Here is a 27,899-nt window from a genome sequence, read left to right on the forward strand (position 1 = left end):
CCACAAGCTAAAAACGTGATTTTCGTACAAACAGGGGCCATAATCCATGAAGTTTTGATTCGATACATGCCAATATCGAAAGCAGCCAAGATCTTTTGGAGATAAACCTATATTTCAAGTTTCGTCAAAATCGGATAAGAATTGTGACCTGTAGAGTGTCCACAAACAATGTGGGTGTATAAAAACACGATTTTGCGTAAAATCAGGTGTCATAATCTATGAAGTTACAGTCAGATACATGCCAATATCGAAAGGAACCAAGATCTTAAGGAGATAAACCTATATTTCAAGTTTCGTTGAAATTGGATAAAAATTGTGACCTGTAGATTGTCCACAAACAATTGTGGACGGATGACTGGACGTCCGGACGGACAGGGCCGACGACAATATGCGTCCACATGAAAATGTGGGCGTATAATAATTGCGACCTCTATAGGGTCCACAAGCTAAAAACACGATTTTTCGTACAATAAAGGGCCATAATGCAGGAAGTTAAGATCCGATATGCGCAAATAAATCTAGCTGCCAGTTTCCGACTGCATTCAAAACGGCCCATGTCAGACCATTTCGTTGAAATCGGATAAAAATTGTGACCTGTAGATTGTCCACAAACAATTGTGGACGGATGACTGGACGTCCAGACGGACAGGCCCGACGACAATATGCGTCCACATGAAAATGTGGGCGTATAATAATTGCGACCTCTATAGGGTCCACAAGCTAAAAACACGATTTTTCGTACAATAAAGGGCCATAATTCAGGAAGTTAAGATCCGATATGCGCAAAAAAATCTAGCTGCCAGTTTCCGACTGCATTCAAAACGGCCCATGTCAGACCATTACTAAAGAAGTTAAACCTTGATCCAGGCTGTCTTAAAAACTACCGACCAGTATCAAATTTATCGTTTGTTTCGAAAGTCATAGAGAAAGTTATTGCTGAACAACTCAAACATCTAACTCATGAGAATCTCTCAGAACCATTTCAGTCCGCATATCGAGACAATCATAGTTGTGAAACTGCACTAGTCAGAGTGAGTAATGACTTATTGCGTGGTATGGACAACAAGTGTGTCATATTGTTTGTTTTGCTTGATCTTTCTGCAGCATTCGACACTATTGATCATCATATTTTACTTCACAGACTCAAATATAGGTTCAAATTATCTGACTCTGCTGAAAAGCTTTTTCAGTCATACTTATTCAATCGTAATCAGATTGTATGTGTAGACAATGCTAAATCAAATCCAGCCCAAGTAAGATTTGGTGTTCCCAAGGATCGGTCTAGAGACCAATTCTGTTTACTATCTATACCTGCAACTTCCGGTCCAATGAAGTTTGAAATGGACATGTGATAGCGCTTCTGGGTTGATTTGTAATTAATAAGATTGTAAAATGACAAATTTAAATACATTGGAAACTGTATAAGGATTAAATGAAGTCTCAATGGCTATAAAAATGATGGGAAGTGCTAGAACTAGTGAGTATTGTGAGATGATAGCAGACGAAATGTCGTGAACAAGTCAAAACAAAATGTTGGGTGATGCACCTTCTTAATACTGTAATATATAGTCAAACAGTTGTAACAAATTTTATTTTAATCCCTTCAAGTGCCTGTGATTACAAGTTGACAATTCATCATTGATTTGGGGTTCATGTGGAATGAGCCCGACTAATCACCGGAATTCAACGGAATTCATTTACAATCACCAGAATTCACATATAAACACCGGAATTCACTTTAAAAAAACCCTGATTCCTCCCACAAGACTAATTTTTTTTTAAATGCATCATACATTATAATGTAACAAATAACTATTTTGATATCTACACAGGCCAAATAAAGGCCCTGTGGGTGTATTTATTTGAAAGACTGCTGGAATTAATTTCAAATATTTTAATAATTATTTGATTTCGAACCCATAAAGTGGTATTTAATGATTAAAATATTATACAAAGAACAGCTTTCTTTCCTTATTCATTGCACATTAATTATCGCCGGCTATGATTTTCAATCAACTTGTATACACTGCCATCAATAGTAGGCATATTGAATGTTCACCAGTTAATTGTCATTGTAAAAGGTGACAAATCACATACAATCACACCTCCAAAAAACATAATAAACTATGATAACATGAGAATTTATTTATTTCTAAACAAGTTACGATGTCGATGACTGAAAGTGACAATCGGCGCAATTTGCAATTATAAATAAATAAATATAGCTATAATATTAAATTGTTTATTGCACTATATATACCATAATATCTTTCATGCATATAATTACTGTTTTAATAAACTATTAATCAATCTTTTATTACAATACATTACAACAAATTGCAATGAAAGTATACATTAGTTTCTTGTCAACAAAAATCACATACACGAGTTATCTCCTGTGAACCTCCGATTTGGGGACAAATCAGCGAGGCTTCTTAAATTCAAATAAATTGTTATATTGTGTTTCCACAGTCAACATTTTTGGGGTTATTGGCTGTTATTTTGGAGTTATTGGGTAATTCGACGCAAATTGTTATTATGTGTTATTTTGGAGTTCGGCCTATTGGGTAATACGACGCGCCCTACGTTATCATAATCATGATACATATATTTGAAATGAATTCCGGTAGTCTTTCAAATAAATTCACCTACAGCGCCTTTATCTGGCCTGTGGAGAGATCAAAATGTATTATACATTTAAAATAAGTGAGTTTTGTGGGAGGAATCGAGGATTTTAGAAGTGAATTCCTGTGAATTCGGTGATTGTAAATGAATTCCGGTGATTAGTCTACCCGTGTGGAAACTGAAATACAGTTATTCTTTTCTAAAATAAAACGAGTGCCTTGGATTTTTGTGTGGATTTGATAGCTGTTATAATTAAAGCTGAACTCCGATTACAAAACTACAGAAATAATCAAATAAAAAAATTTAACACCCTAAATAATCACCATACTTGTTTTCAAGTTGTAGAACAATCATGGCGATTATACGGCGTACAAAAACAGAGGCAGGCCACACCCACATCCAATTCACACCTTGTCAACCACACTGTCCACATCCGGCTAGCAATATTTCAACTACTAATTACCTCCTGACTGATTGAAGTTTTTTCACTAACAGTTTACTGAAAGTATTATTGCTACACAATTATTATATCTGATCAGGTACATATTATTTTACTAATTAGACGAAATAAGTAAACTACTGTGTACTTTTGCTCTAAAAATAAGAAACAACTGCCTTACCCCAAACAAATCTACAAACACCAACAAATTCTATGTTGTTGACATAAAATCAAGGGACATAACTACTTCACAAGATGGTGAATATTTTGAAGTGAAAACATACTTCTTTGATGGAGAGAACAACAGTTTCATTGCTACTTTGGATATATTTTGGAACGATAATACTAGACTTTATAATACTAGAAATTATTTGGTGTTTCCACGCTGTTGTACAAAACATTTCAAGAAATAAGAAAGAAAAAAATGTTGGTGTTGGTAGATTTGTTATTGTTTGGGGTAAGGCAGTTTTTCTCATATTTTTAGAGCAAAAGTACACCGTGGTTTACTTATTTCGTCTAATTAGTAAAATAATATGTACCTGATCAGACATAATAATTGTGTAGCAATAATATTTTCAGTAAAGGGATAGTGAGGGGCGGCCATTTTGTCTGTCAGTTTTGGTATGATTTTTACGTAATTCGAACTCATCCATCATTAGGGTGTAATGGTGATATACTAAAATGTTTTTTGAAATGAAATGAAATGGGGTTTAACGTCCTACTGTTCTGCTCCTATGTCGGGCTAATGAAGACGGGCATACACCATACAGTGTGCTATGAGCAAATTTTGCCCGGCCAGCGGCACCATCACCTACTTTTATATTGAATTCCAACTGCCAAGGGATCTTTTACATGCATTCCAATGTATACACGGGACCTCGTTTTTTCGACTCAACCGAAGGACTAGACGGCTGTCCTTGTCAGGCCCTCTGTCCTGCATCACTGACAAGGGGGAACCACGCCGGAAAATCTCGACGAACTTTCTCGGCCAATGCAGGGATCTAACACCCGACCTCCCGGCTAGTGATCCAGCGTCAGACCCACTTAGCCACGTGATCCCCCCCCCCACAATGTATTTTTAAATCAGATAACCAGCGGCTGCCAGGCAGGATACGCCCACATTTTCGAGAGATGGATGGAGAACAAGCTAAAAAGAAAGTGATTTTTCCTACACTCAAGGGCCATAATTCAGGAAATTACAATTCGATATGAGCAAATATCGAAAGGAACCGAGATCTTTGGGTTATAAACTTACATTTCAATTTTAAAGAAAATCTGATAAAAATTGTGACTTCTATAGGGTCCACAAACTTGATATACCATATTTTTTCGCTATTTGAGAACGAGGGGCGGCCATTTTGTCTGTCAGTTTTAGGACGATTTTCACAAAATTCGAATGCAGCTGTCCTTAGGGTCTAACCGTGATATACTAAAACGTTTTTTTTAAATCAGATAAAAATTGTGAACTCTTGTGGATGCTCTATAGGCTAAAGTTAATATCCGATTGACTTTAAATTTATACACAGTGCTTAAGGTCATGAGACGAAGAAGCCTATTGATTTTCAGCGATTTACGATAATTACTGCCTGAGTTATGGCCCTTGATCACTTCAAAAAATCTTGTGGACGCTCTAAAGGCTAAAGTTAATATCCGATTGACTTTCAATTTATACACAGTGTTTAAGGTCAAGAGACGAAAAAGCCTATTGATTTTCAGCGATTTCCGATAATTACTGCCAGAGTTATGGCCCTTGATCACTTTGAAAAATCTTGTGGATGCTCTAGAGGCTAAAGTTAATATCCGATTGACTTTAAATTTATACAATGTGTTTAAGGTCATGAGACGAAGAAGCCTATTGATTTTCAGCGATTTCTAATAATTACTGCCAGAGTTATGGCCCTTGATCACTTTGAAAAATCTTGTGGACGCTTTAGAGGCTAAAGATAATATACGATTGACGTTAAATTGAGACACAGTGGTTAAGGTCATTAGACGAAGAATCTTATTTCTTTTAGGGGATTTCCGATAATTTTTGCCAGAATTATGGCAAATTTGAAAAATCTTGTGGACTCTTTAGAGGCTAAAGTTAATATCAGATTGACTTTAAATTTATACACATCAGTGTTTAAGGTCATGAGATGAAGAATCCTATTGATTTTCAGCAATTTCCAATAATTTTTGCCAGAGTTATGGCCCTTGATCAGTTTCCTCCCACTGCTAAAGACACCTACGAACAAGCGAATTATTGAAATAAAATTTTTAAAAAACATATGTTCGTCCCGAAATGACCTCCCCCTCTCTCTCTCTCTCAATAGATCATGTGGGAATTAAGATTTTCCTAAGGTACCTTAAATGTATTTGTTCTATATCATGTCCCGAATTTAAGTTAATATCCAATTGACTTTCAATTTATACAGTGTTTAAGGTCAGGAGACGAAAAACCTATTGATTTTCAGCGATTTCCGATAATTACTGCCAGAGTTATGGCCCTTGATCACTTTGAAAAATCTTGTGGACGCTTTAGAGGCTAAAGATAATATACGATTGACGTTAAATTGAGACACAGTGGTTAAGGTCATTAGACGAAGAATCCTATTTCTTTTAGGGGATTTTCGATAATTTTTGCCAGAATTATGGCCCTTGATCACTTTGAAAAATCTTGTGGACTCTTTAGAGGCTAAAGTTAATATCAGATTGACTTTAAATTTATACACATCAGTGTTTAAGGTCATGAGACGAAGAATCCTATTGATTTTCATCGATTTCCGATAATTTTTGCCAGAGTTATGGCCCTTGATCAGTTTCCTCCCACTGCTTAAGACCCCTACGAACAAGCTAATTATTGAAATAAAATTTTTAAAAAACATGTTAGTCCCGAAATGACCTCTCTCTCTCTCAATAGATCATGTGGAAATTAAGATTTTCCTAAGGTACCTTAAATGTATTTGTTCTATATCATGTCCTGAATGAAAACCCCATAATTTAGAATACAAGAGATAAAAGTATAAGAAATACAAAGTTTAGTTACAATATTAAAATAATTTTCATTACAAACTTTTGAGACTGAGGAGAGAGCTTTTCGACCCTGTTCAGCAATGTGTTTTTGTATAATTAGATATTAACCATTAAAATTTTTTTTATCGAGCTGTTTTATCCCGGGCTGTTCCATCCCCCTTGTTATTATAATTAACTGAGTTGTACTTATCGTTAAATAAACTGTTAAACACTTACTTATTGTTACATTAACAATAATGTATGGAATAAATAAGTTTTAGTCGTCGATTTTTGTTGATTACCGATCACGACCAGGATTAGTTCACTGCTGTATATTCGTATTGTTTGTTAATTGGCGTTATGATTTTAGATCTTAAGTCAGTTCACCAATGTTTTTGTAGTAAAGTATATTCGTATTGTTTTTAAAATTGCCGTTATGATTTTAGATTAGTTCAGCGATGTTTTTGTAATAAAGTATACTCATTTTGTTTGTTAGTTTATGATGTCTAACATCATTGCCAGGCAATGAAACATACACCCACAGTAGCTGTATCGTCCGGGCAGTCAACAAGAGTTGTCGCATATTTTTACTTTTTTCGGTAATGAAACATTTATAATACATTAAAATCTGATTAAGAGTAACAACTCATTACGTAATTAACAGAAAACCATTAGAATTTGTTTGGTTTTTATTAAGTTCTGCCCCATGCTGTCGTTTAGTATATGAAACTTTTAACATCATGGATTTAGCTGTTCAAGTCAAAAAGATTCATTGAAAATCCATATACTTGTTCATCTCAAGACCTTAAACTCTGTATCAATCTGAAGTCAATCAAAGGATAACTTTAGCCTCTAGAGCGTCACAAGATTTAGCAGTGGGAGGAAACCGGAAGACCCGGAGAAAACCCACAAGGTTGGACAGACAACCCTACTCCTTGTCACGTACAACAGGGGCTTCGAAACCACGAGAAAATTACGGATACTTAAATACTGGATTAAAATACGTTCTTCTACTAATGTCTTACTCAATTCTTGCTACTTGTTCATCTCAAGACCTTAAACACTGTGTGTCAATCTGAAGTCAATCAAAGGATAACTTTAGCCTCTAGAGCGTCACAAGATTTAGCAGTGGGAGGAAACCGGAGGACCCGGAGAAAACCCACAAGGTTGGACAGACAACCCTACTCCTTGTCACGTACAACCGGCGCTTCGAAACCACGAGAAAATTACGGATATTTAAATACTGGATTAAAATACGTTCTTCTACTAATGTCTTACTTAAATCTTGCTACTCTAATATGTTAATAAATAATGACCCGTGGGTCCTGAATGTTAAGAAGGAATTTTTTTATAATTGGTTTGGGAGATTTATGGGAAAAACCTGCTCATCTCATAAACACAAATTGTATCGATATCATCAGACAAAGATTATTAGACATATTTAGACAGGAGTGTATTGAGAAATTTGAATTATCAAGTAAATGTATCATTTATAAGCATATTGTGAATACATTTGGCTTACAATATTATTTGACTAAACCATAATTTAAATATTGAAAGGTTACGATATAGTACTAAATATATTGAGAGAAGTAAACGATTATGTACATTGTGTAATTTTGAAGACATTGAAGTTGAGTACCATTTAGTTTTAATTTGTCCAATTTTCTAAAAAACTGAGATAATAATATATAAAAAAAGTATTATTATTATTCGAACCCCTGTGTTTTTAAATTATTTTATCTTTTATGTACTAAAAATGTATCTGAACTTGTAAACCTTGGTACATTTTTATAATAAAACTACCAGGATACCCGGCTTCGCTCGGGGGTCATAACTCCCAAACCGGAAGTGGTAGACTAACGCCACCTGGCCGATGTTATTCCCCGGTCGGTGCTACCCCTATACCCCAAATTTCAGACTTGGGGCAGACCTAGTGTAGCTGCAAACCCCGCTTCGCTCGGGGGTCATAACTCCGAAACCGGAAGTGGTAGACTTACGCCACCTGGCCTATGTTACTCCCTGGTCCGAGCTACCCCTGTACCCCAAATTTCAGACTCGGGGCAGACCTAGTGTAGCCGCCAACCCTGAACAGACAGACAGACAAACAACAGTCACAAATATTAGTATAGATAAGAGATGAAGAGATTAAACGGAATAGTAACAATTAATATTTTTGTTTTTCCCAATGAGTCTGTTACTCAAGGGTAATACAAACTTGAAACTTGAAACAGTCCGAGGTGAAATGGTTGTGGCATGAACTGACCCACACCCAGCTGGTAACTACAGGTGGGAATTAATAAAACAACAGCATTCGACCAATCAAATAATTAATGTTAATAAAAAGGGACATTTATGACTCAACTGTACATTCAAAGGCATGATTTTGTAAGGCACCCAGACAGGTGACAATTAATAAAACAATAGCATTCGACCAATTGAAGAATTAATCCATACTGTACTTACGAACATGTATATTCAAAAACATGGTTTCATATGACACCCAGGCACTTGACCACAGGTGTGAATTAATAAAACAATAGCATTCGACCAATCAAATAATTAATCTATACTGTAATAACGTTCATTTATGACTCAATCCTATAAATATAATCCAAAAAACAATCAGAACGAACGAACCAATCAGCTGACAAAAAGGTGAATAGCTCATAATACCGTGTATACACAGACCTTTTCTGTAATTAATGTGTATGGCAATAAAGATTAAGAGGAGATTAGTGACTAATATGACAATTGTCTGCGATATCACCTCGGTGGAAGCGGCTGTTAAATAAAGCTATTTCACACATATGATAATCGTAGTTAAAAGACGACTTTCACAACATAAAAGTTGCGTTTATTTTGAATACTAAAATAACTCTGGCTTAGTTTGGCTTGGCTCTGAATTTTGATTGAGCGAAAGATTTTTAAAGACACAGATTTTTATTAACAATTTTAACAGACTGTGGTATAGGATTTAAATGGTTCATTTACATTATCAATACATACAATTTGCTTTTTGTTATTAAATTATATATAAATCCATTGATTGTTTTCCAATTTTGATTTCTTTTTGTGCATGCTGCTATTTCTTTATTTCATATGATTTCCATTGAATCGACACCGTATAATCCGGCCTTTAATCGGTAGGTGTGAAGCAAACACTCACCAATCAATTATCGGTGAGATTAAAACTCGATGGGCATGAAGCCACAAAAGATTGACAAGCAATCACCAATCAATTTATATGTATGAGATTAAAACTCGCTACCGTGGTTCTTTGTTGATTACTTTGATAATTTTAATCTCTTGTATGACAGTTGTGACAAATACTCAAGAATATCCACCAATTTTCCCCCGAATTCATAGTCGTAAAAATATTCCTAGCACCTGTTGGAAACATTTGTTGCGCATGTGACGATGACCTGGGGATGCTCGATTCACAGTCCGGAACGTCCCGAATTGACAGAATTGCAATCGAGTGACACAGAATTCAGTCCTGTCACAGTTCTGTCAGTCCCGACGACGGAGGTGGTGTGAGTAGAATTGTGACGTAATTAAACACAACGAACGTGTTTCGGCTGCATGGTTGGATGAGATATCCAGTCGACACATGCGTTGTAGCCCGAAGTAACCATTTTCACTCAATTGTCACTATTTTTGGGATTGAGAGAATTCAATTTCGGAACGTTCAATCGAGTAAGCCCATTATCAATGAACAAGTGATAGCAAACACAAGAGTGCGATCAATTGAAGACAACGAAGAAGATAAATTAATGACAGACTTGACCTATTCAAAATGCCTATGCATGTTAAATGAAATAAAAATTAATGTAATAAAATTTTGAATGTACAGAAAGGTTTATCATTTTTAAAGGGAATAACATTCTGGTGATTCGAAGCTACATTATAATAATACTTCCGGTTTTCGAAGTTACAATATTTCCGGTTTTGAGAAAACTGAGTATTTAGACACTCTGTGTACTCCGACATATTGTAACGATCCCGTACGATGTCGGATTTGACAGAGTCCACTGTAAATACATACAATTGCTTTTTGTTATTAGATTATCATAGCTAAATATATGTTCTGTTTTATTTATAAAACCTTTTCTTTTTCGGGAATGTTGATTTTGATTCAGAACCAAAATTTAACACCTGTACCCAATAATCAACTAAATTGCACAGAAGACCCCAATCGAGTAATTACGCTGTCTGAAAATAGGCGACAGCTTTTCTATAGAGATTGACAGTGATTTTTTTTGGCGCCAGTCTAATGTACAGTCTTGCGAGATTATCGCACTGCCATTGTAAGCTTGACTTATGACCACATGTACAGATGGAAGACTAGTTAATTCATTTGTGATTTTAAAAAGATACATTACCTGGGACGTGATTTACCTATTTCCAATTGTATAATTACCTGGGACGTGATTTACCGATTTTTGATGTATTTGTCAATGGTGGAATACTATTTTATAGGGTAATGGATAATAAATAATACTACGACCACGGTAAGGTGATAATCTATGGGTGTGCATTTTTTTTATATTCACCTTTTTTATTCGTACTTTATATGTAAATAATCGTAATCAAAATGAACCGATCGGATAAACAGTTTGTGGGAAATTAAATTAATCGTGTGTTGATTTTTCAACGTATCTCGGGAAATTAAACGGCTCGTCTAATAAGTAAACTGTGTGTTGGTTTTTCAACGTATCTCGGGAAACTGAAAGGCTCTTCTAATAAATAAATGCCGTAAATAAGTGAACGGGTCTCCATTTATAAACACCTCTCAGAGAAACTAAACCCGTTACCATTAAACTAAGCCAGAGTACTAACTAAACCTTTTTTGTAATTTTTAAATTATTATTATTATTATTGTTCGATTTATATAGCGCTTCATTACACATGAAGTGTTTCTAAGCACATATCGCAAACATTTACTTCAAACACACAGAAACAATCAAAATCAGGAGAACATAATTAAACACAATTAAACACAGCTGCCTGTTAGGCGCTATTATTCAAAGGTTTATATCCAATAAATCAACCGGCTAATCTCTATATTGAACTCAGTCGAGGTATTACCTGATGAACACCTACACCAAGTAGAGTTCAAAAATAAAAAACGAAGTTTAAAAGAATCAACTTCATTAACAAAAATTAAACAATCAAAAACTAAACAGATAAATCAAATTCAAACGAAACAAAGAAAACAAAGAAAATGAAAAGAGTAGTTCATTACCATTCTACATTAACAAAATAAAGGAAAACAACTTGTGAAAATTTTTCAAAAAATGATTTTTATCAATTATCGAACAATGTTTTGAAATAATCCTTAAGAGGCATTTAGTAACTGGATAGGGCAATAAACTATAACACATACTTATGGAAAAACAGCTACTTATTTATTTGAGCGACGTTTCGAAGAGTATTCTCTCAACGTTATCATGCTAATACAGTAATACAAGAATGTGAGGTCAATTTATACAGAAAATTATAACAACAATTCGTGAAACCACACAGGACAACAACAACATCAAAGGAGGTGATATTCTACAAAGACTTAATTAACCAGGGTGAAGTGAAGCCATTTAGTAAGATAAGACAAATGAAATGGGGTTTAACGTCCTACTGTTCTGCTCCTATACTGGGCTAATGAAGACGGGCATACGCCATACAGTGTGCTATGAGGGAAATTTTCCCCGGGCAGCGGCACTATCGCCTACTCTTATATCGAATTCCAACTGCCAAGGGATCTTTTACGTGCATTCCAATGTATACACGGGACCTCGGTTTTTCGTCTCATCCGAAGGACTAGACAGCTGTCCTTGTCAGGCCCCCCGTCCTGCATCGTAAGATAAGACAATTAAGTAGCTATAATGATATGTACAGGACTATCAACAGAATGTAAAAAAAAAAAAAAAAACCAACTACAATATAATTGCATAAATGTCCATAGTATGTCTAGATGACGCTAATTAACTTGTAATTACTATGTTATGTGTAGTAAATATATGTTCAATTAAGACTAAAGTAAAGCCATTTATTGTAACTAATCTAAAAATATTGAAGTTGATATAACTAGGACGATATTACTTAGAGAGAATAAGAATAATCTTAACTAGACCTGCAAGCTGCACTGAAACAGCTTTCAGGAATCAGACAGGAAGTGTGTCATACAATAGCCCATTTATCGAGCTACCAAACGATACTTTAGATGTTCTGATCCTATCACACCCGACGGTGAAATCCCGATTGTTGCAAGAGCACCGATTTTTTTACTGTCTTTTTTTTTTAAATATCGAATATTTTTTTGACTACTTCCTGTTTACAGATCATTATCGGGATAGATTTAACAAGTGGTATGGGAACTTAACTTCCTGTACCAGAAGTTTCAGAAAGATCCATTGGACAATTTTACCTCCCTTATACCATTAGAAGCAGATTTACAGATATAACGATTTTTCAACTTTTTTTTCAAAAATTGTGGCCCTTTTGGACCATTTATACGATAATGAGGCTTTTAAATTTAGATTCACACCATAGACCACTGTTAGGACTCTAAGTAACACAAGTTTAAGAAAGGAAATAAGAGAAGTTTTCGAAATAGGCTCAAAAAAAGAAAATAATAGATTTTCAGCGTTCCATTATCTATTGCCTAACCCGCGAATTTTTACCATTTAGATGTCATAAGATCGTCCATTGTTCAAACTATCCAATGACACTTTAGTTGTTTTGATTCAGTGGAATTTGGCTTAGTAATCACTTTTTTCGCAAGATCGCCATTTTTTTACTTTTTACAGGGTTTTTTCTCAAAATATCGGAAATTTTTCGACTATTTCCGGGTTTTGGATCATTGTCGGGATAGCTTTAACAAGTTGTTTGGTTACCTTACCTTCTGTACAAGAAGTTTCAGAATAATCCATTCAGCTGTTTTCCAAAGAAAGAAAATTAGAAGATCATTTTCAGTAATTTAAGGATTTTTCAACTTTTTTCCAAGATTGAGGCTCTTTTTGGACAACTTATGTTATTTCAATGCTTTTATTGTTGGACTCGCGCCATAACCCACGCATAGGATTCTGCGTTAAAAAAGTTAAAAGACGTCTAAAAAGGCCCCAAAAACGGAAAATACTAGATTTTCGGCGTACCACAATTTATTTTCTAACCATCGAAATCGTACCATTGAGATGCCATATAATAGTACATTAATGGGGCTATCCAAAGACACTTTACTTCTTTTGGTCCTGTAATATCTGACCGAGAAATCCAGCTTTTCGCAAGAGCGACAATTTTTTAACCTTTTTTTTACATTTTTTGAATACTTCCGGTATGGAGATTATTTTCGGAATAGTTTTAATAACCAGTTTGGGCAATTAAATAGCGGCAGGGCTCTGTAATGATATATTACATTATCTGATCAGATAAAATGTCCCTGGGAAATCCTATGTTCAAAGGTGCCAAAAATGTAAAAATGTCAAAATATCGAAAATTAAATTTCAATAACTCAATACATATTATACATCGTTAGAATCGTAATTAGGTCAGCTATCCGAATCTGTAATCTTTTTGTAAAAATTTGTTTAAATAATAAAGTAATAGAGCATTTTGCAAAGTTTCACGATTTTTCGACTTTTTTTCGGTTTTCAGTCCCTTTTTTATCGTATTCCAGACATTTCAAAGTCTTATTGGACGGCATAATTCACAAGACTATCGAATGGACTCTCGATAGAGAAAGTTAAAAAAAAAGTTGCGGTTAAGATTTCGAGATACAGGCGTCCAAAAAAGCTCCAAATCAGAAAATACTTGATTTTCTGCTTGTCATATTTTGCTGCTTGGTAACAGTATCCGTATAAATTGGGCATCATTCGACAGTCCATTCCTCGGGCCACTCAACGAAAGTTTAATTCGTTTAATCCATTGATACTGGACGGAGAAATCAAGTTTTTCCCCAAAACACCCATTTTTTGCATTTTTTTCGAAATATCTATCATTATTTCGACTACTTCAGGTTTCCGGATCGTTTTTGAAATTGCTTTATGCAGCGGTCTGTCTATATAGCTTTATGTTCCATGAATTTCAGAACTTTTGATTTATCCTTTCCCAAAAATATAAGGGTTGGGAAATGGGCAGAAAATTCGAAAAAAAACGAAAAATAAAGGGCGATAACTCGAAATGAAACTTATATTTCTAGTATCGGATGGTCTTCAGGTATCCAAAAATGTAGGTCAAATTTGAAAATTTTGAAAAATAACAAAAATTGTGTTTTAAACAAAAATTGTGTTTTAAACAAAAATTGTGTTTTAAACAAAAATTGTGTTTTAAACAAAAATTGTGTTTTAAACAAAAATTTACATCTTTCGAAGGCTAGAAGTCAGCGACGAAGTTTCGAAATTTCGAAATTTTCAACTGCTATCGTCCGAGAAAAGACTCAGGGTTTCTGAAAATGTCATTTGTATGAAAATAGGTACAGAATTGGCGAAGCTATGGCCGTTTTTTAATTTTTATGCACCGCACGAAATTCGGCCACTTCCGGTCTGCGCAGAAGTTTCAAAATTGTTTTAAGGAGTAGCCACCACATGGTTTCCCAATAGAAAATTTGGTTCCAGATCGATATCTGTTTCCGATCATGGAGAAATAGGATGCAGCGGAAAAAAATAATAATAATAATATTAGTAAAAACAATAGTGTCTGAAAGCCTAACTAGACCTGCAAGCAGCACTGAACCGGCTTTCAGGAATCAGATAGGAAGTGTGTCATACAATAGCCCATTCATCGAGCTACCAAACGATACTTTAGGTGTTTTGATCGGGTCACACCCGACCGTGAAATCACGATTTTTGCAAGAGCACCGATTTTTACTGTGTTTTTTTTTTAATTTCGAATATTTTTATGACTACGGTTTCGCCGGTGCCACGTTACCCTAAACATATGAGAGAGAGAGAGAGAAATGGGGTTTAACGTCCACTCGACACACACTAGGTCATTTCGGGACTAACACATGGTTTAATTTTATTTCAATAATTCGCTTGCGCGTAGGGGTCTTTAGCAGTGGGAGGAAACCGGAGGACCCGGAGAAAACCCACGAGGTTGGACAGGCGACCCTACTCCTTGTCATGTACAACCGGGGATTCGAAACCACGCCAGTCGACTCAATGACAGACTTTATGATACAGCGCACGCACGCTAACCATTCAGCCATCCACCCCCCCCCCACCCTAAACATATGTCACTTCCGGTACCAATGAAACCATTAAACAGGTTTCCACATAAGCATTGCACACATCAAATAAAATGGACGCCGAATCAACCAAATCCAGCAATATCAATTCATTTTATGCATTTGTTACATGTAAGTGTACAGCACTTCCGGTGATAATGAAAATGTTCAATTAGTTTTATGAAATCAGAAATGGCATAAGGCATCGCATGGTGAAAATTTTATGTAAATCGAATAATAATTGCCACTTTTATAGACCAAAAACCTTGAAAAGTGACTTGTATAAAACCGTCTATTTCTCTGCAACCGTACAAGTTAGAAACCATTTTCTGGTATCTGTATGATCGTATGGGTTCAATCTATTTGGTGATTGGAATCAAATATCATAATTTTAAAAACATTACAAATCAGACTCATTTGAATAAAATATCTGTTTTGAAGGCTAAAAATACAGCTTTTGCCAAAATGACGTTACTTCCGTGATAATGAAAATCTTAAATTACTTGTATGAAATTGTAAATGGCATTAGATATCACACAGTGAAAATTTTATGAAAATCGAATGATAATTGACACTTTTATGGACCAAAAACCTTGAAAAGTGACCTGTTGAAAATCGCCTATTTCTCCGCAACTGAACAAGTTAGAAACAATTTTGTGAAATCTATATGACCTTATGAATTTTATTAATATGTGAATATAAACCAAAAGTTAAAATTATTAATACATATTAAAGAATTCTTGGTTGAAAAAAATATTGATTTTAAAAGTTAAAAATGCATTTTTTGACAAAATGGCGTCACTTCCGGTGTCAATTTTAAATTGTAATCAATTTGATACGACGCATACTTGCTTTTTGAATCAAATGGTGTCATTTTTGTGAAAATCTAATAATAATTGACTATTTTACAGGCAAAATAACGAAAACAGTGACTTATGCAAAATTGCCCATTTCTAGGTAACTGCTTATATTACAAACTAATTTGTAATACCAGATATACATACATTGATACCATAAAGGAGAAAATTGGTACACTTTTCAGCTAGGTTGACCCTCTGGGCTCCCGGTCTAAGAGGCATCCATCCGGACAGTCATCATGGCGGGCCAGGTAAAAGTTCTACAACTAAACATTAATGACTGGTCCCCAGATGTGCTGAGCTGAGAAAATACATGACCCGCAACCTCAAAGATGTAATATGCCTCCAAGAAACCAAGCTACTACCAACCAAGAACGACATCTACTTGCCCGGATACACTTGTCAGAGAAGGGACAGACAAGGCAGCACGACACGTGGCGGCGGTCTTGCCATCTACGTCAGTGATAACTTAAATTATATTTCTGTTTCGCTGGACGTAGTGGAGCCTTTCTAGAAGCAATGGGCATAGCCATCACATTGAGCAATAATACAAAATTGACAATAGTGAATGTCTATGTACCCCCAGATGTCACGTGAAAACCAGTTGACTTCCAGTCACTTCTCGACCAGCTTCCGCAAGGCGAATTTGTGTTTTGCGGGGATTTCAACCCAAAACACGTCCTGTGGGGGTCACCGAGGAATGACTGTCGGGGGATAAGCCTATGCTCAATAATAGAAGAGAGCGACCTATGCGTACTGAACGACGAGAGCCCTACTTTTGTTGGAGGAAATGCCCCACCTTCGCACCTAGATCTCACGATCTGTACGCTTGGTATTGCAAACCGCTGCAACTGGCAAGTACACGAAGATGAAACACTTGGCAGTGACCATCTACTGATAGAACTCTGCATTCAGGCTGAAGCAACCTGGGAAGTCTATAACGGGAGACCCAATTGGAAAATGAAAGAAGCCGATTGGGCCAACTTCCGTGTAGGGTGCCTTTGTTGGAAGGAAGAAGATATCATCGATGCCAACATCGACGTGTACGCTGCCAACATCACAAGTTCTATTATAGGTGCCGCAAACGACTCCATTCCCAAGACTTCTGGTGGAAAACCAAGGATTAGAAAACCTTGGTGGTCACCAGAATGTCAGAAGGCGGTTAACGAAAGAAAGAAGGCACTTCGCCTCTGGAAACGCCACTACAATGAAGTCAACCACCAAAACTACCTGAAGTTGAAATATGCTGCAAGAGAAACCATCCAGAAGGCACAAAGTGGGCACTGGATGACATTCTGTAATACATTGAATAAAAACATGCAAACGGGGGTCGTCTGGAGGAAGCTGAACGCCATGAAAGGGAAATGCAGATTATTCAACATACCAAACCTTGAAGATGGAGATCAGCACGTTACCAACGGCAAGGAAAAGGCATATCTACTTGCTAAAACATTTGCAGACGCAAGCAGAGATGAAAACCAATCACCAGAGTTTCTGAAGAGGAAGGAAATCTTTTACTCGCAGCACCCTTCATTAGTAATTGAATCTAATGAAGAGGCTGACCCAATCAACCTACCCTTCTCTGAGGAAGAGTTAAATAAGGCTCTTTCCCTCAAGATCGATAGTGCGGCTGGGGAGGACAAAGTAAAGTACTCAATGCTCAAACATCTGCCTAGAAACGCCATAACGACACTACTAAACTTCTTCAACACGTCCTGGCTGTCAGGAGAGGTACCTAAAGAATGGCGGAAAGCAAACGTCATCCCTCTACTGAAACCGGGGAAAGAGAGGACAAAGGCAGAGTCCTATCGACCAGTAAGCTTGACATCCACACTATGCAAAACCTTGGAGACAATGGTTAACACCCGATTACAGTCCTATCTGGAGAGTAACCGACTGATCGACAATCAAAGAGGGTTCAGGAAAGGACGATCAACAATGGACCACCTGGTGGGACTACAACAAGTTATGCCGCAGGCACTCTTCTCGGGGTGCCTGTTATGTTTGGATAGACGGGCTGCTTTTTAAGTTGGGAAGTATCGGTATAACAGGCATAATGTTTCGGTGGATCAAAAGCTTTAGAAGGATAGAGCGATAGAAGGATACAGGTGAATGTTGGCAAATTCCTGAGTGCCGTGCAAACATTAGAAAATTGCACGCCTCAGGGGTCGGTCATCAGTCCCACCCTCTTCAATATCATGATCAATGACATACAGAAATCATCCTACCTCGATGCCAGAACTGACGTAGCTAAATTTGCTGATTACAGTACCATATGGAGGAAAGGGAGGAGCTTTTGTGAACTGTAAAAGAACATGCAAAAGGCCTTAGACAAATTCATGACATGGGCAAACGTCTGGGGATTTAAAGTCTCAGAGAAGAAAACGGTCGGTATGCTTGTGAGCAGGGATAGTGGGATAAGCAGAATGACTCTGTGTATGAACGGGAAAACCATCGAGTTTAAAGACCAAACCAAGTTCCTTGGCGTAATCTTTGACCGAAGGCTGACCGCACATCGACTTGACTGTAGATAGATCCTCCAAAATCCTAAACTTAATGAGAAAAATAACGGGTAGCATGTGGGGTGCCTATAGAGTTACATTAATGTAGGGTGACCCACCATAAATAAATATCTCCAAATATCTCGACAATTACGCCACAATATTTATATATATACCAAGCCTCAAATCAGTTTCACACAATTATTGTCACTAAATAAACGATCATGTTGTACTTAATAAGCTATGACCATAAATCATCTATAAATAATAGACTGAAAACTGGTTCCAAGTGTCGTCCATAACATCCTGACACTTTTGAGTAAAAGATAGGTTACGTGCCCTTGTTTTGAAATTAGTCTCGCTTAACCAGTCTATCGACCATTCTACGTCTGATTGACAGGTCGGGATAATCAAGACTACTTTTTTTACGAAACATAACAGAAAGCTAGAACAAGAAATTGAATTTAGAAATAAGCACATTAGCTAGCTCAACAATTGTTTTAAAAAGCTTGTAAAAGTAAAATGAAACTACTGCTAGTATCATGTTCCTGTCTAACCCGAGTGTTTCAGAGATATTATTTGTACTAAACCAAAAGATGCCGCTCTTAACGGTACAGTTAATGATAAAGCGATTTAAAAAATGAAACGAACGTAATTTCTGAATCTGCTGTAATAACCAAGAAGCTTAATTTTACTGCTATTCAAAATCGTCAACAATAAATTTTTTACGGCTGTAAAAGTTGATAGATTTGTAGAGAATTGCACGTGCCATGGCTATTTATAGTATCATACTGTCAGAAAGTTGGTCTCGACACGGCGAATATGCACGCTTCAGTGGTAGTCTCGAACTATCAGCAGTGGACTGTATTTCTGTAGAGTGCATGGGTCACCCTAATTAATGATGGTGTATCGTGCTCTAATACGCTCTGTATTAGACTACGGTTCTTTGGCCTTCATGAACTGCGTGTCAAAACTCTTAAGTAAGCTTGACACCATCCAATACAAAGCTCTGTGTATTGCGACTGGCGTAGGGCTTGGGACTAGGAGAGAGGCATTACTACAGGAAGCCAGGGATTTGCCCCTATCCCTAAAAAGAAAAGAACTAGCGACAAGGTATTGGGCCAAGATCTCGCAACTGAGAGAAAGATCCCCTAGTTTTGTCAGTCTACAAAAGACAAGATATGTGAGAGATCCTAGAAAGAAAAGCTTTGGCCAGGGTATCAGGGAAACAATCAAGGAACTGCGACTGGGGGAGCTTGTGATAAATGAACACCACCACCCAGCAATCGGCCCTTGGACGCTCCCTATACCGCTGGTCAATCTAGATCTACTACAGAAAACCGACAAGAAAAACAACCACCCTGCTGCACGTGCTTTCTCTCTAGAACACCTGGAAGACAACTGGCCGTCTGATGACTGGGACCATGTGTACACGGATGGCTCACGCAACCCTGAAAGGGGCACAAGCTCGTTTGGAATATATCTGCCAAACGGGGAACAGGGAATAAGCAGGAAACTGCCCAATAACTGTTCGGTGTACACTGCAGAGCTTGTGGCCATTTGTGACGCTATATCATGGATCTCCCATCAAAAGACTAGTAAGTTCGTCATTCCAAGCGACTCTCTGAGCAGTCTGATTTCAATCCAAAATGACAACTCGGACTCAAGACCAGAAGTCATTTTGGAAATCAGGCAGCTGTACCAGAGGGTCCTAGAGAAGGGAAGCAAATTAGAGCTTGTGTGGATTCCATCACATGTCAACATTAGAAGAAACGAGGAGGGAGATCGACTCGCCAACGAAGGTCTCAAGGGCACAGCACCACTCCGCGCCATAGACTACAGCACCACGGAAATCTACAGTATGGTTAAAAGACAGGTCAATTCATTCTGGGAATTAAAACTCGTTGAACTTGACACATACAGATTCCGACTGGATGACAAAATCTACACGAAGACAGCGATCAATCACCCTAGAAGAGATATATGCAGACTTATATCGAAACTAAGGGTGAAAGAGCAGCTGCAAGACTACAAACACCAAGTCATCATCTGTGAGTGCGGAGACGAATGTACCACCAACCACATCCTGGTAGACTGCGAGGTATACAAGGAGGAGAGAAGGGAACTAGTGAGAATGATGGAGACTAACAACATGCCATTCAACACTAAGAACTTACTGTTCCCGAGACCAGATCTGAAACTGCAAATCTTCGAACAAATCCACGCCTTAATGGACACAGTTGGACTAAGTAGAATAGTGAAGTAAGAGGGGGCCACGCTTAGACGGGCTTGGCATCTAAACACTAAACTACATAGGGGATTTATATCAAACTGACAGGATAGTGGATAAGGGAGAGTCACGATCAGACGGACTCGGCATCTAAACACTATTCCGGCAAAAAATAGTCATCAATCCTACAGAGTGGGATAGGGGAGTAAGGGGAGGTCACGATAAGACTGGCCTGGCACCTAAACACAAATCCCATAAAGATGACATCTACCAAGCTAGCAGGATAGTGGAGTAAGGGGAGTTACGGTCAGACGGACTCAGGACCTAAACACTATTCCGCAAAAGAAACAGATACCAAACCCATAGAGGGGGATTGTGGAGTAAGGGGGGGTCACGATAAGACGGGCCTGGCACCTAAACACTAATCCCACAACTAAGACATCTACCAATCCAGAAGCAGAAGAAAACATCTACCAAACGATATGTTTTTTACTAAATAAAGGGAAGAACTTCCCACAAAACCCAATCCATGGCCTAAGGCCGAAAATGGAAAGATTGCAAAATCATATTCTAAAAACAGGAAGCAGCTTCGGCTCTCCTATTTATTGTCTGCGATATCACTTATGTGGAAGCAGACGTAAAACACCAGGATACTACTACTTGTATTACTGTATTAGCTTGTGTTATAGTTTATTGATGTTTTGAAAGTAAACTATATGCATACTTTCAGCGCTAAAAACCCTGTTCTAAACGATACCAAATTCCTAGTGTAGTGAGTCCACAACCTTGATATACCATATTTTACACTATTTGCATACAAGGGGCGGCCATTTTGTCCCGCAGTTTTGGTCAAACGTTTTTTTAAATCGGATAAAAATTGTGACCTCTAGGGGGACCACAAGCTAAAAACGCGATTTCTTTGTACAATCAGGGGCCATAACTCAGCAAGTTACAATACAATATGCGCAAATATCGAAAAGAAACAAGATATTTGGGTTATAAACATGCATATCAAATTTCATAAAAATCGGATCAAAATTGTGACCTCTAGAGTGTCTACAAGCTAAAAACTTGATATTTCGTACAATCAGGGGCCATAATCCATGAGGTTTTGGTCCGATACATGGGAATATCGAAAGGAACCAAGATCTTTGGGAAATAGACCTATATTTCAAGTTTCGTCAAAATCGGATAAAAATTGTGACCTGTAGAGTGTCCACAAACAAATTGTGGACGGACAGGGGCGACAAGATTATATGTCCACATGAAAATGTGGGCGTATAAAAAAGAAACTCATCAAATCACTGGAATAATAATGCCTACAGCTTGCAGTTGCAAGATTATATAATTTATACAGAGAAATAATTATTACCAGTTCCTTCTTCATCAAAACAAGCAAAGGCATTCTTAATGACATCTTCTGGATCTGTACCATTTAATTTCTCACCAAACATTGTTAAAAACATAGTAAAATTAATAGGACCTGGAGCAGCATTCATCATTTCATCCAAATATTGTTCTGTTGGATTTTTACCTGAAAAAATTCATGATTGTTGAATTCAATATGTTTTTAACTGATCACATTTCTGGAAGTCCATTTATGATTAATTGATTATAAATAGTATTCACTAGGGACCGGGTATCGTCCAGATTTTACGAAAAAAGGAAAGAAACTACGATTATCATCTAGAATTTAATGCACGTATCCAGCTGATAGATTGCCGTCAAGAATGTGTTTAATGCACGTATCCAGCTGATAGATTGCCGTCAAGATTCATCAAAAACCACCCAGTTTGTGCTACCGTGTAGATTAAGAAACGCCGTTTGCTTTTGACATCGATAGTCTGCTTTACGACCGTCCAGTTTCTCAGGATGTTTTTTAAAAATGAACACTACCATTTAGATTTGAAAAGGGTTTAGTTTTTAGACAAGGCCTTTATTTTCCCGGACGTTGTCAAGAAATGAACAGATTGTTTAATTACTTAAGGTGTTTAGATTTTACGCCAAATTACCACTTTATTGAGAGCCGTCTAGTAACTTACGGGTGAGTATTAATGTAATGCCGTTTACTTTTCATGTCTTGTAATTAGTTTGCCCAGTGTCATCTAGAAAACTTAAGGCATTTGTTTTTGTGTGAAATATTTAATTTCTGTCTCCCAATTTTAAAAACTATGTTCAGATTTAAAATCTGAGTATAGTGTCTAAAACTCTCGAATGAATTGCATATTTGTTGAATATCGTCCATTCTTCGGTATTGCCGACGTCCATTGGGAAAAGTCGATTTACAATGAATTGACAATTTTCCCGGCGTAGATAAAACTCAATTTTTTGGTATTTAGTTACAATCTTGTTACTTATAATCTTGTTTTCTGGGTTATTTACCCACTTCCGTAATTAATAACAAGAGAAAAATCGAAATTGCCCGTACATTCCCTTGTTTTTATTCATTCTATACTTAATAAAAACATGGTAATGCACTGACGTCCATTCTTCAGCATTGCCGACATCCATTGGGAAAATTCGATTTACAATGAATTGACAATTTTCCCGGCGTAGATAAAACTCAATTTTTTGGTATTTAGTTACAATCTTGTTACTTATAATCTTGTTTTCTGGGTTATTTACCCACTTCTGCAATTAATAACAACAAGAGAAAAATCGAAATTGCCTGTACATTCCCTTGTTTTTATTCATTCTATACTTAATAAAAACATGGTAATGCACCAGACCTGTCAACTCTACCACATCACGCGGTAAAGTGCCGCGAAAAGGCCTCATGTACCGCTCTACTGCGCGGTAATAGATTTCTACCGCATTTTCAAAAAAAGAGTTTTTTAATTTACTCGTCAAAACTATGGAACTAAGGGAAGCAACTCTCTGCATGTAAACAATAAAGATCACGACTTTCAGTTATCAACATCGATTTGGGACATTATAAGGTGTAATTTAGTTAAGAGATTTGTTCTCAAATTCTTTTCAATCTATTTTAGAGTTAATAAAGCGGATATAATTATTGGCATCTGTTCCAAATACGTAGCGATGGTAACGATAAACTAAACAAATAGCGACCAATTTACGGCAGCAATGGCTGACATTTTCGTTTGCGCGCGTACGTACAGAGCTTCTAATACAATACTTGGAATGCAACACAACCTGGAACTTTAATTTCAAGATGGAATACGTCTCGCCGATTCTGACTTACATGGAATGCTCTCTGGAATAAATGTAAAAGCAGATTTACGGAATCACAGGAGAAAAAATCACGGTACATTGAGAGGATAATCGCCATGGATGAGGGGCATGATTATTTATATCGATACCAATATTTCGTCGTTAGCCGTTATGCAAAACTAATTTTTTACGCCTGCCCCCCTCCTCTATTCCTAATGTAGAAATACTATAGAATCTAATAAGCACACCAATTATCTTACATGAAACAATATTGACAAAAACTAGCGGAATGGGGAATGGGGAACACGCGTCACAAACCATTGATATTTTTAAAATCATGCTAAGTTAAACCAAAAGAAAAGTGGTACTTCCAGTACAACTGAACTGGTAATTTTAATTATTTTTTTAAATTACAAATTATTTCTTTCTGTAGGCTACATATTCAATTTTGGTTTAATTTTTACATAAAATTTTTTAGATATGGTTACCATTGCTTGTGTATATTTTATCTATCTATTACCCATTGCATTTAATGCAATTTTTTTATTGTTGGGCCTGCAGTTCAGTTTTTCATTTCTAAATTAATTACCCTTGGAAGTGCGAATTTACGCGTTTTTGGAAATCTACTGCCAAATCGTGGTTTCTACTGCATTTTTTACACTACCCTACTGCATTTCAACTTTGAGGGGTTGACGGGTCTGTAATGCACTGACTTTTTCTCATGTTCTCTTATCTAGTGACAGTCAATATATTTTTTTCAATTGTCAGATATATGCTAGTCAAGTCGTCCACACAAAAAATCTGGTTAAGTCATCCACGTTGCATTGGTTGACTTGCTCACACGACTTTGTTTAATTTCAGGATGTAGAATAAGTCGTCCACACGACATTGTGTAAATGTTAGGGACGCAGAAATATTCATAGTCAGTATAATATGAGTGTTTGATATAAGTATAATTTTCTTTACGCCATGTGGCAGATTCGCCAATCTACAGCGCTCGCATTTAGAAATAACAAACAACAAAATAAATCACTTTATTCAATAACAGTTTCATTAATAAATAACGTCACTACACAGCAACTAAACGACTCACCTCTATAGTCCCGGTACAATTTTCTTCCCCAGTTCATATAATTCCTATTTTATAAATATTTTATCGAGAATAGTGTCCAACGTCTTCCTTTGCATACGCTTTAGCTTATTTTCCGAACACGCCAATTCTCGGCACCAATTTCACAAAAAGTACATCGCCTACAATCGAGCAATCCTCAATGCAAAACTTTCAACTTGTAATATAGTCCCTTTCCTGCAGGTTGGTTTCACTATAACAGAATTGCCCTGTGGCTGTGATATAACAGATCAAAGAATAAAACTGCACGTAGTCACTTTTTCGACACGTGTTATCTTCAGCTGGTCAGATTACCTGGCATCTCAAATAACCTAACGTTAAAAGAAGGCATGCAGTGTCCGCCTTACAACAGGTTCCATTCATTTATGATTTATTTTATAATTTATTACTCTATTCTAAATTGATTCTTATACAGATTTCTTATATTTAGTTCCATTTCGTGTGTGGAAATTAAATCAACGATTAGTTTTAAAATTAATTATGGTGCCGAAATAATATCAATCCAGTTGTATTTTGGTGAGTGATTAAGCTGTCAATATGTAATTGTAAAATACCTTTTATTTATTTATTTATTCTTCTTCTTCTTAGTTAGTTGTATTTTACGTCCGCTTCCACCAAGGTGATATCGCAGACAAACCTTTTATTTATCCATCTAATAATTTATATTCAGATTTCATGTCTAAACATTAAAATCATAATGCCAATTAACAAACAATACGAGTATACTTTATTAGAAAAACATCGGTGAAGTATTCTAAAAATCTAAAATCATAACAGCAATTAAATAACAATACCAATATACTTCACTACAAAAACATGTGTCTGGATTAGGGGATTAATTAAACAATAGATAGTGGCCATTCAAAGAATCTAACGACAGACATTTATGACTGTTGTATATTCCATGCGATGGTGGTGTAATTACACGTCTGTGAGCGATATGGCTTCAGACGGAACTGAGACAGGTGGCTAGAATTTGTTTATATAAGCAGACGATCATTCAAAGAATATAATCTAAATTGTAATGACGAGCATTTATAACTGTATATTCCAAGCGACGGCATAGGCTATGGTTTTTGATGGAACAGAGACAGCTAGGACGTGGCTGGAATTTGTCATTTATAAAACAATAGTAGTAGGTCATTCAAAGAATATAATCTGATATCGCCGATTAAATTTTGAACTTTTGTGTAAATATGTTTTTATATTTTGTGTTTGTAAACAAGACGCGGATTATGTTTTAGACTTGAATGTGAGGTATCCCGATTTTAGTGTGCAAACTGATAAGTGTTTTGTGTGCAATATATGTGTATATAGTTTGTAGAGGAACTTTCCATGTATTTGGATATTAAATATTATAATGACCCTGCTTGTTTTGCTTTTGTTTTTTGATTAGAAATACTCGATTTTATTGTGACAAGACTAATTATAAATTAGATACGCTTTGCGGTTCTTGCCCGTTTCAATGGGGGAACACCGTACCTACAATTGTTAACAATTCCCCTCCTTCGGTATTTTTTCAACATTCCCAAGGGGTGGGGATACAAAAATAAATGTTGGTGAAAATAGTCCCGCAAAGACGCCTAGATAAATGACGAAAATGATGTTTCATTTGTGGCTGAAACGAGAACTGCACACATTAATATGTAAATTCACAAATACATTTGTTATTAATTGCGGAAGCAGGTAAATAACCCAGAAAGCAAGATTATAAGTAACAACATATACGTCCATTGTTTTGTTAATTTCTAATAAATAAAATGCAAGTTTTATCTACGCCGGGAAAATTGTCAATTCATTGTAAATCGACTTTTCCTAACGGACGTCAGCAATACCGAAGAATAGACGATGTTCAACAAATATGCAGTTCATTTGAGAATTTTAGAACATAGTTTCTAATATTGGGAGATAGAAATTAAATATTTCACACAAAAACAAACGCCTTAAGTTTTCTAGATGACACTGGGCAAATTAATTACAAGACATGAAAAGTAAACGGCATTGCATTACTACTCACCCGTAAGTTACTAGACTGCTCTCAGTAAAGTGGTAATTTGGCTAAAATCTAAACGCCATAAGTAATTAAACACTGTGTTCATTTCTTGACAACGTCAGGGAAAATAAAGGCCTTGTCTAAAAACTAAACCCCTTTCAAATCTAAATGGAGTGTTCATTTCTAAAAAACATCTCGAGAAACTGGACAGTGGTAAAGCAGACGATCGATGTCAAAAGTAAACGGTGTTTCTTAATCTACACGGTAGCACAAACTGGGTGGTTTTTGGTGAATCTTAACAGCATTTAACACATTCTTGACGCCAATCTATTAGCTGGATACACTATACGACTGCTACCGTGGAATCTCGGGTAAATAGCGTTATTATCTAATCTATGTAGAATTATCCATAAATATCATTGAATTTGGCCTAATAGCATTCAATTTGTCCTTGTATACAACTTAAATCTCAACGTGCAATTTTGATTACCAAGCGTTAATTAACTAGTGTTTAGTTTGTCGACACATGTGTAATTATAAGCGTCCCGCATAATTTTCACGACTGTTCAATAATTAGTTGGACCGTTCAATTTCCCAAGTTGTGATTAAAATAAGTCAAGGTGTCCAATTACGCCAGGTATTCAATTCTGTTGCCGAACATCCAATTTCACATGCGTTGTTCAGATTTTAACGAAATGTTTATATTGATGTATAATGTACAGGCCGGTTTGAATAAC

General features: G+C 36.4%; 1 protein-coding gene across 2 annotated transcripts in view; it reads right to left on the reverse strand.

Annotated features, from left to right (window-relative positions):
• The window catches only part of LOC126818838 (myosin regulatory light chain 2, smooth muscle minor isoform), an 83,205-nt gene that overhangs the window by 22,871 nt on the left and 32,435 nt on the right, over positions 1-27,899 (reverse strand). For both annotated transcript variants that reach the window (XM_050546476.2, XM_050546475.2), the window contains exon 3: positions 22,242-22,403. In XM_050546476.2, coding sequence (XP_050402433.1) covers positions 22,242-22,403 — 162 coding nt within the window. The remainder of the gene's footprint in view (positions 1-22,241; positions 22,404-27,899) is intronic.

This window comes from Patella vulgata, chromosome 4, assembly GCF_932274485.2.
Source record: "Patella vulgata chromosome 4, xgPatVulg1.2, whole genome shotgun sequence".
In the NCBI taxonomy this organism is placed as follows: domain Eukaryota; kingdom Metazoa; phylum Mollusca; class Gastropoda; family Patellidae; genus Patella; species Patella vulgata.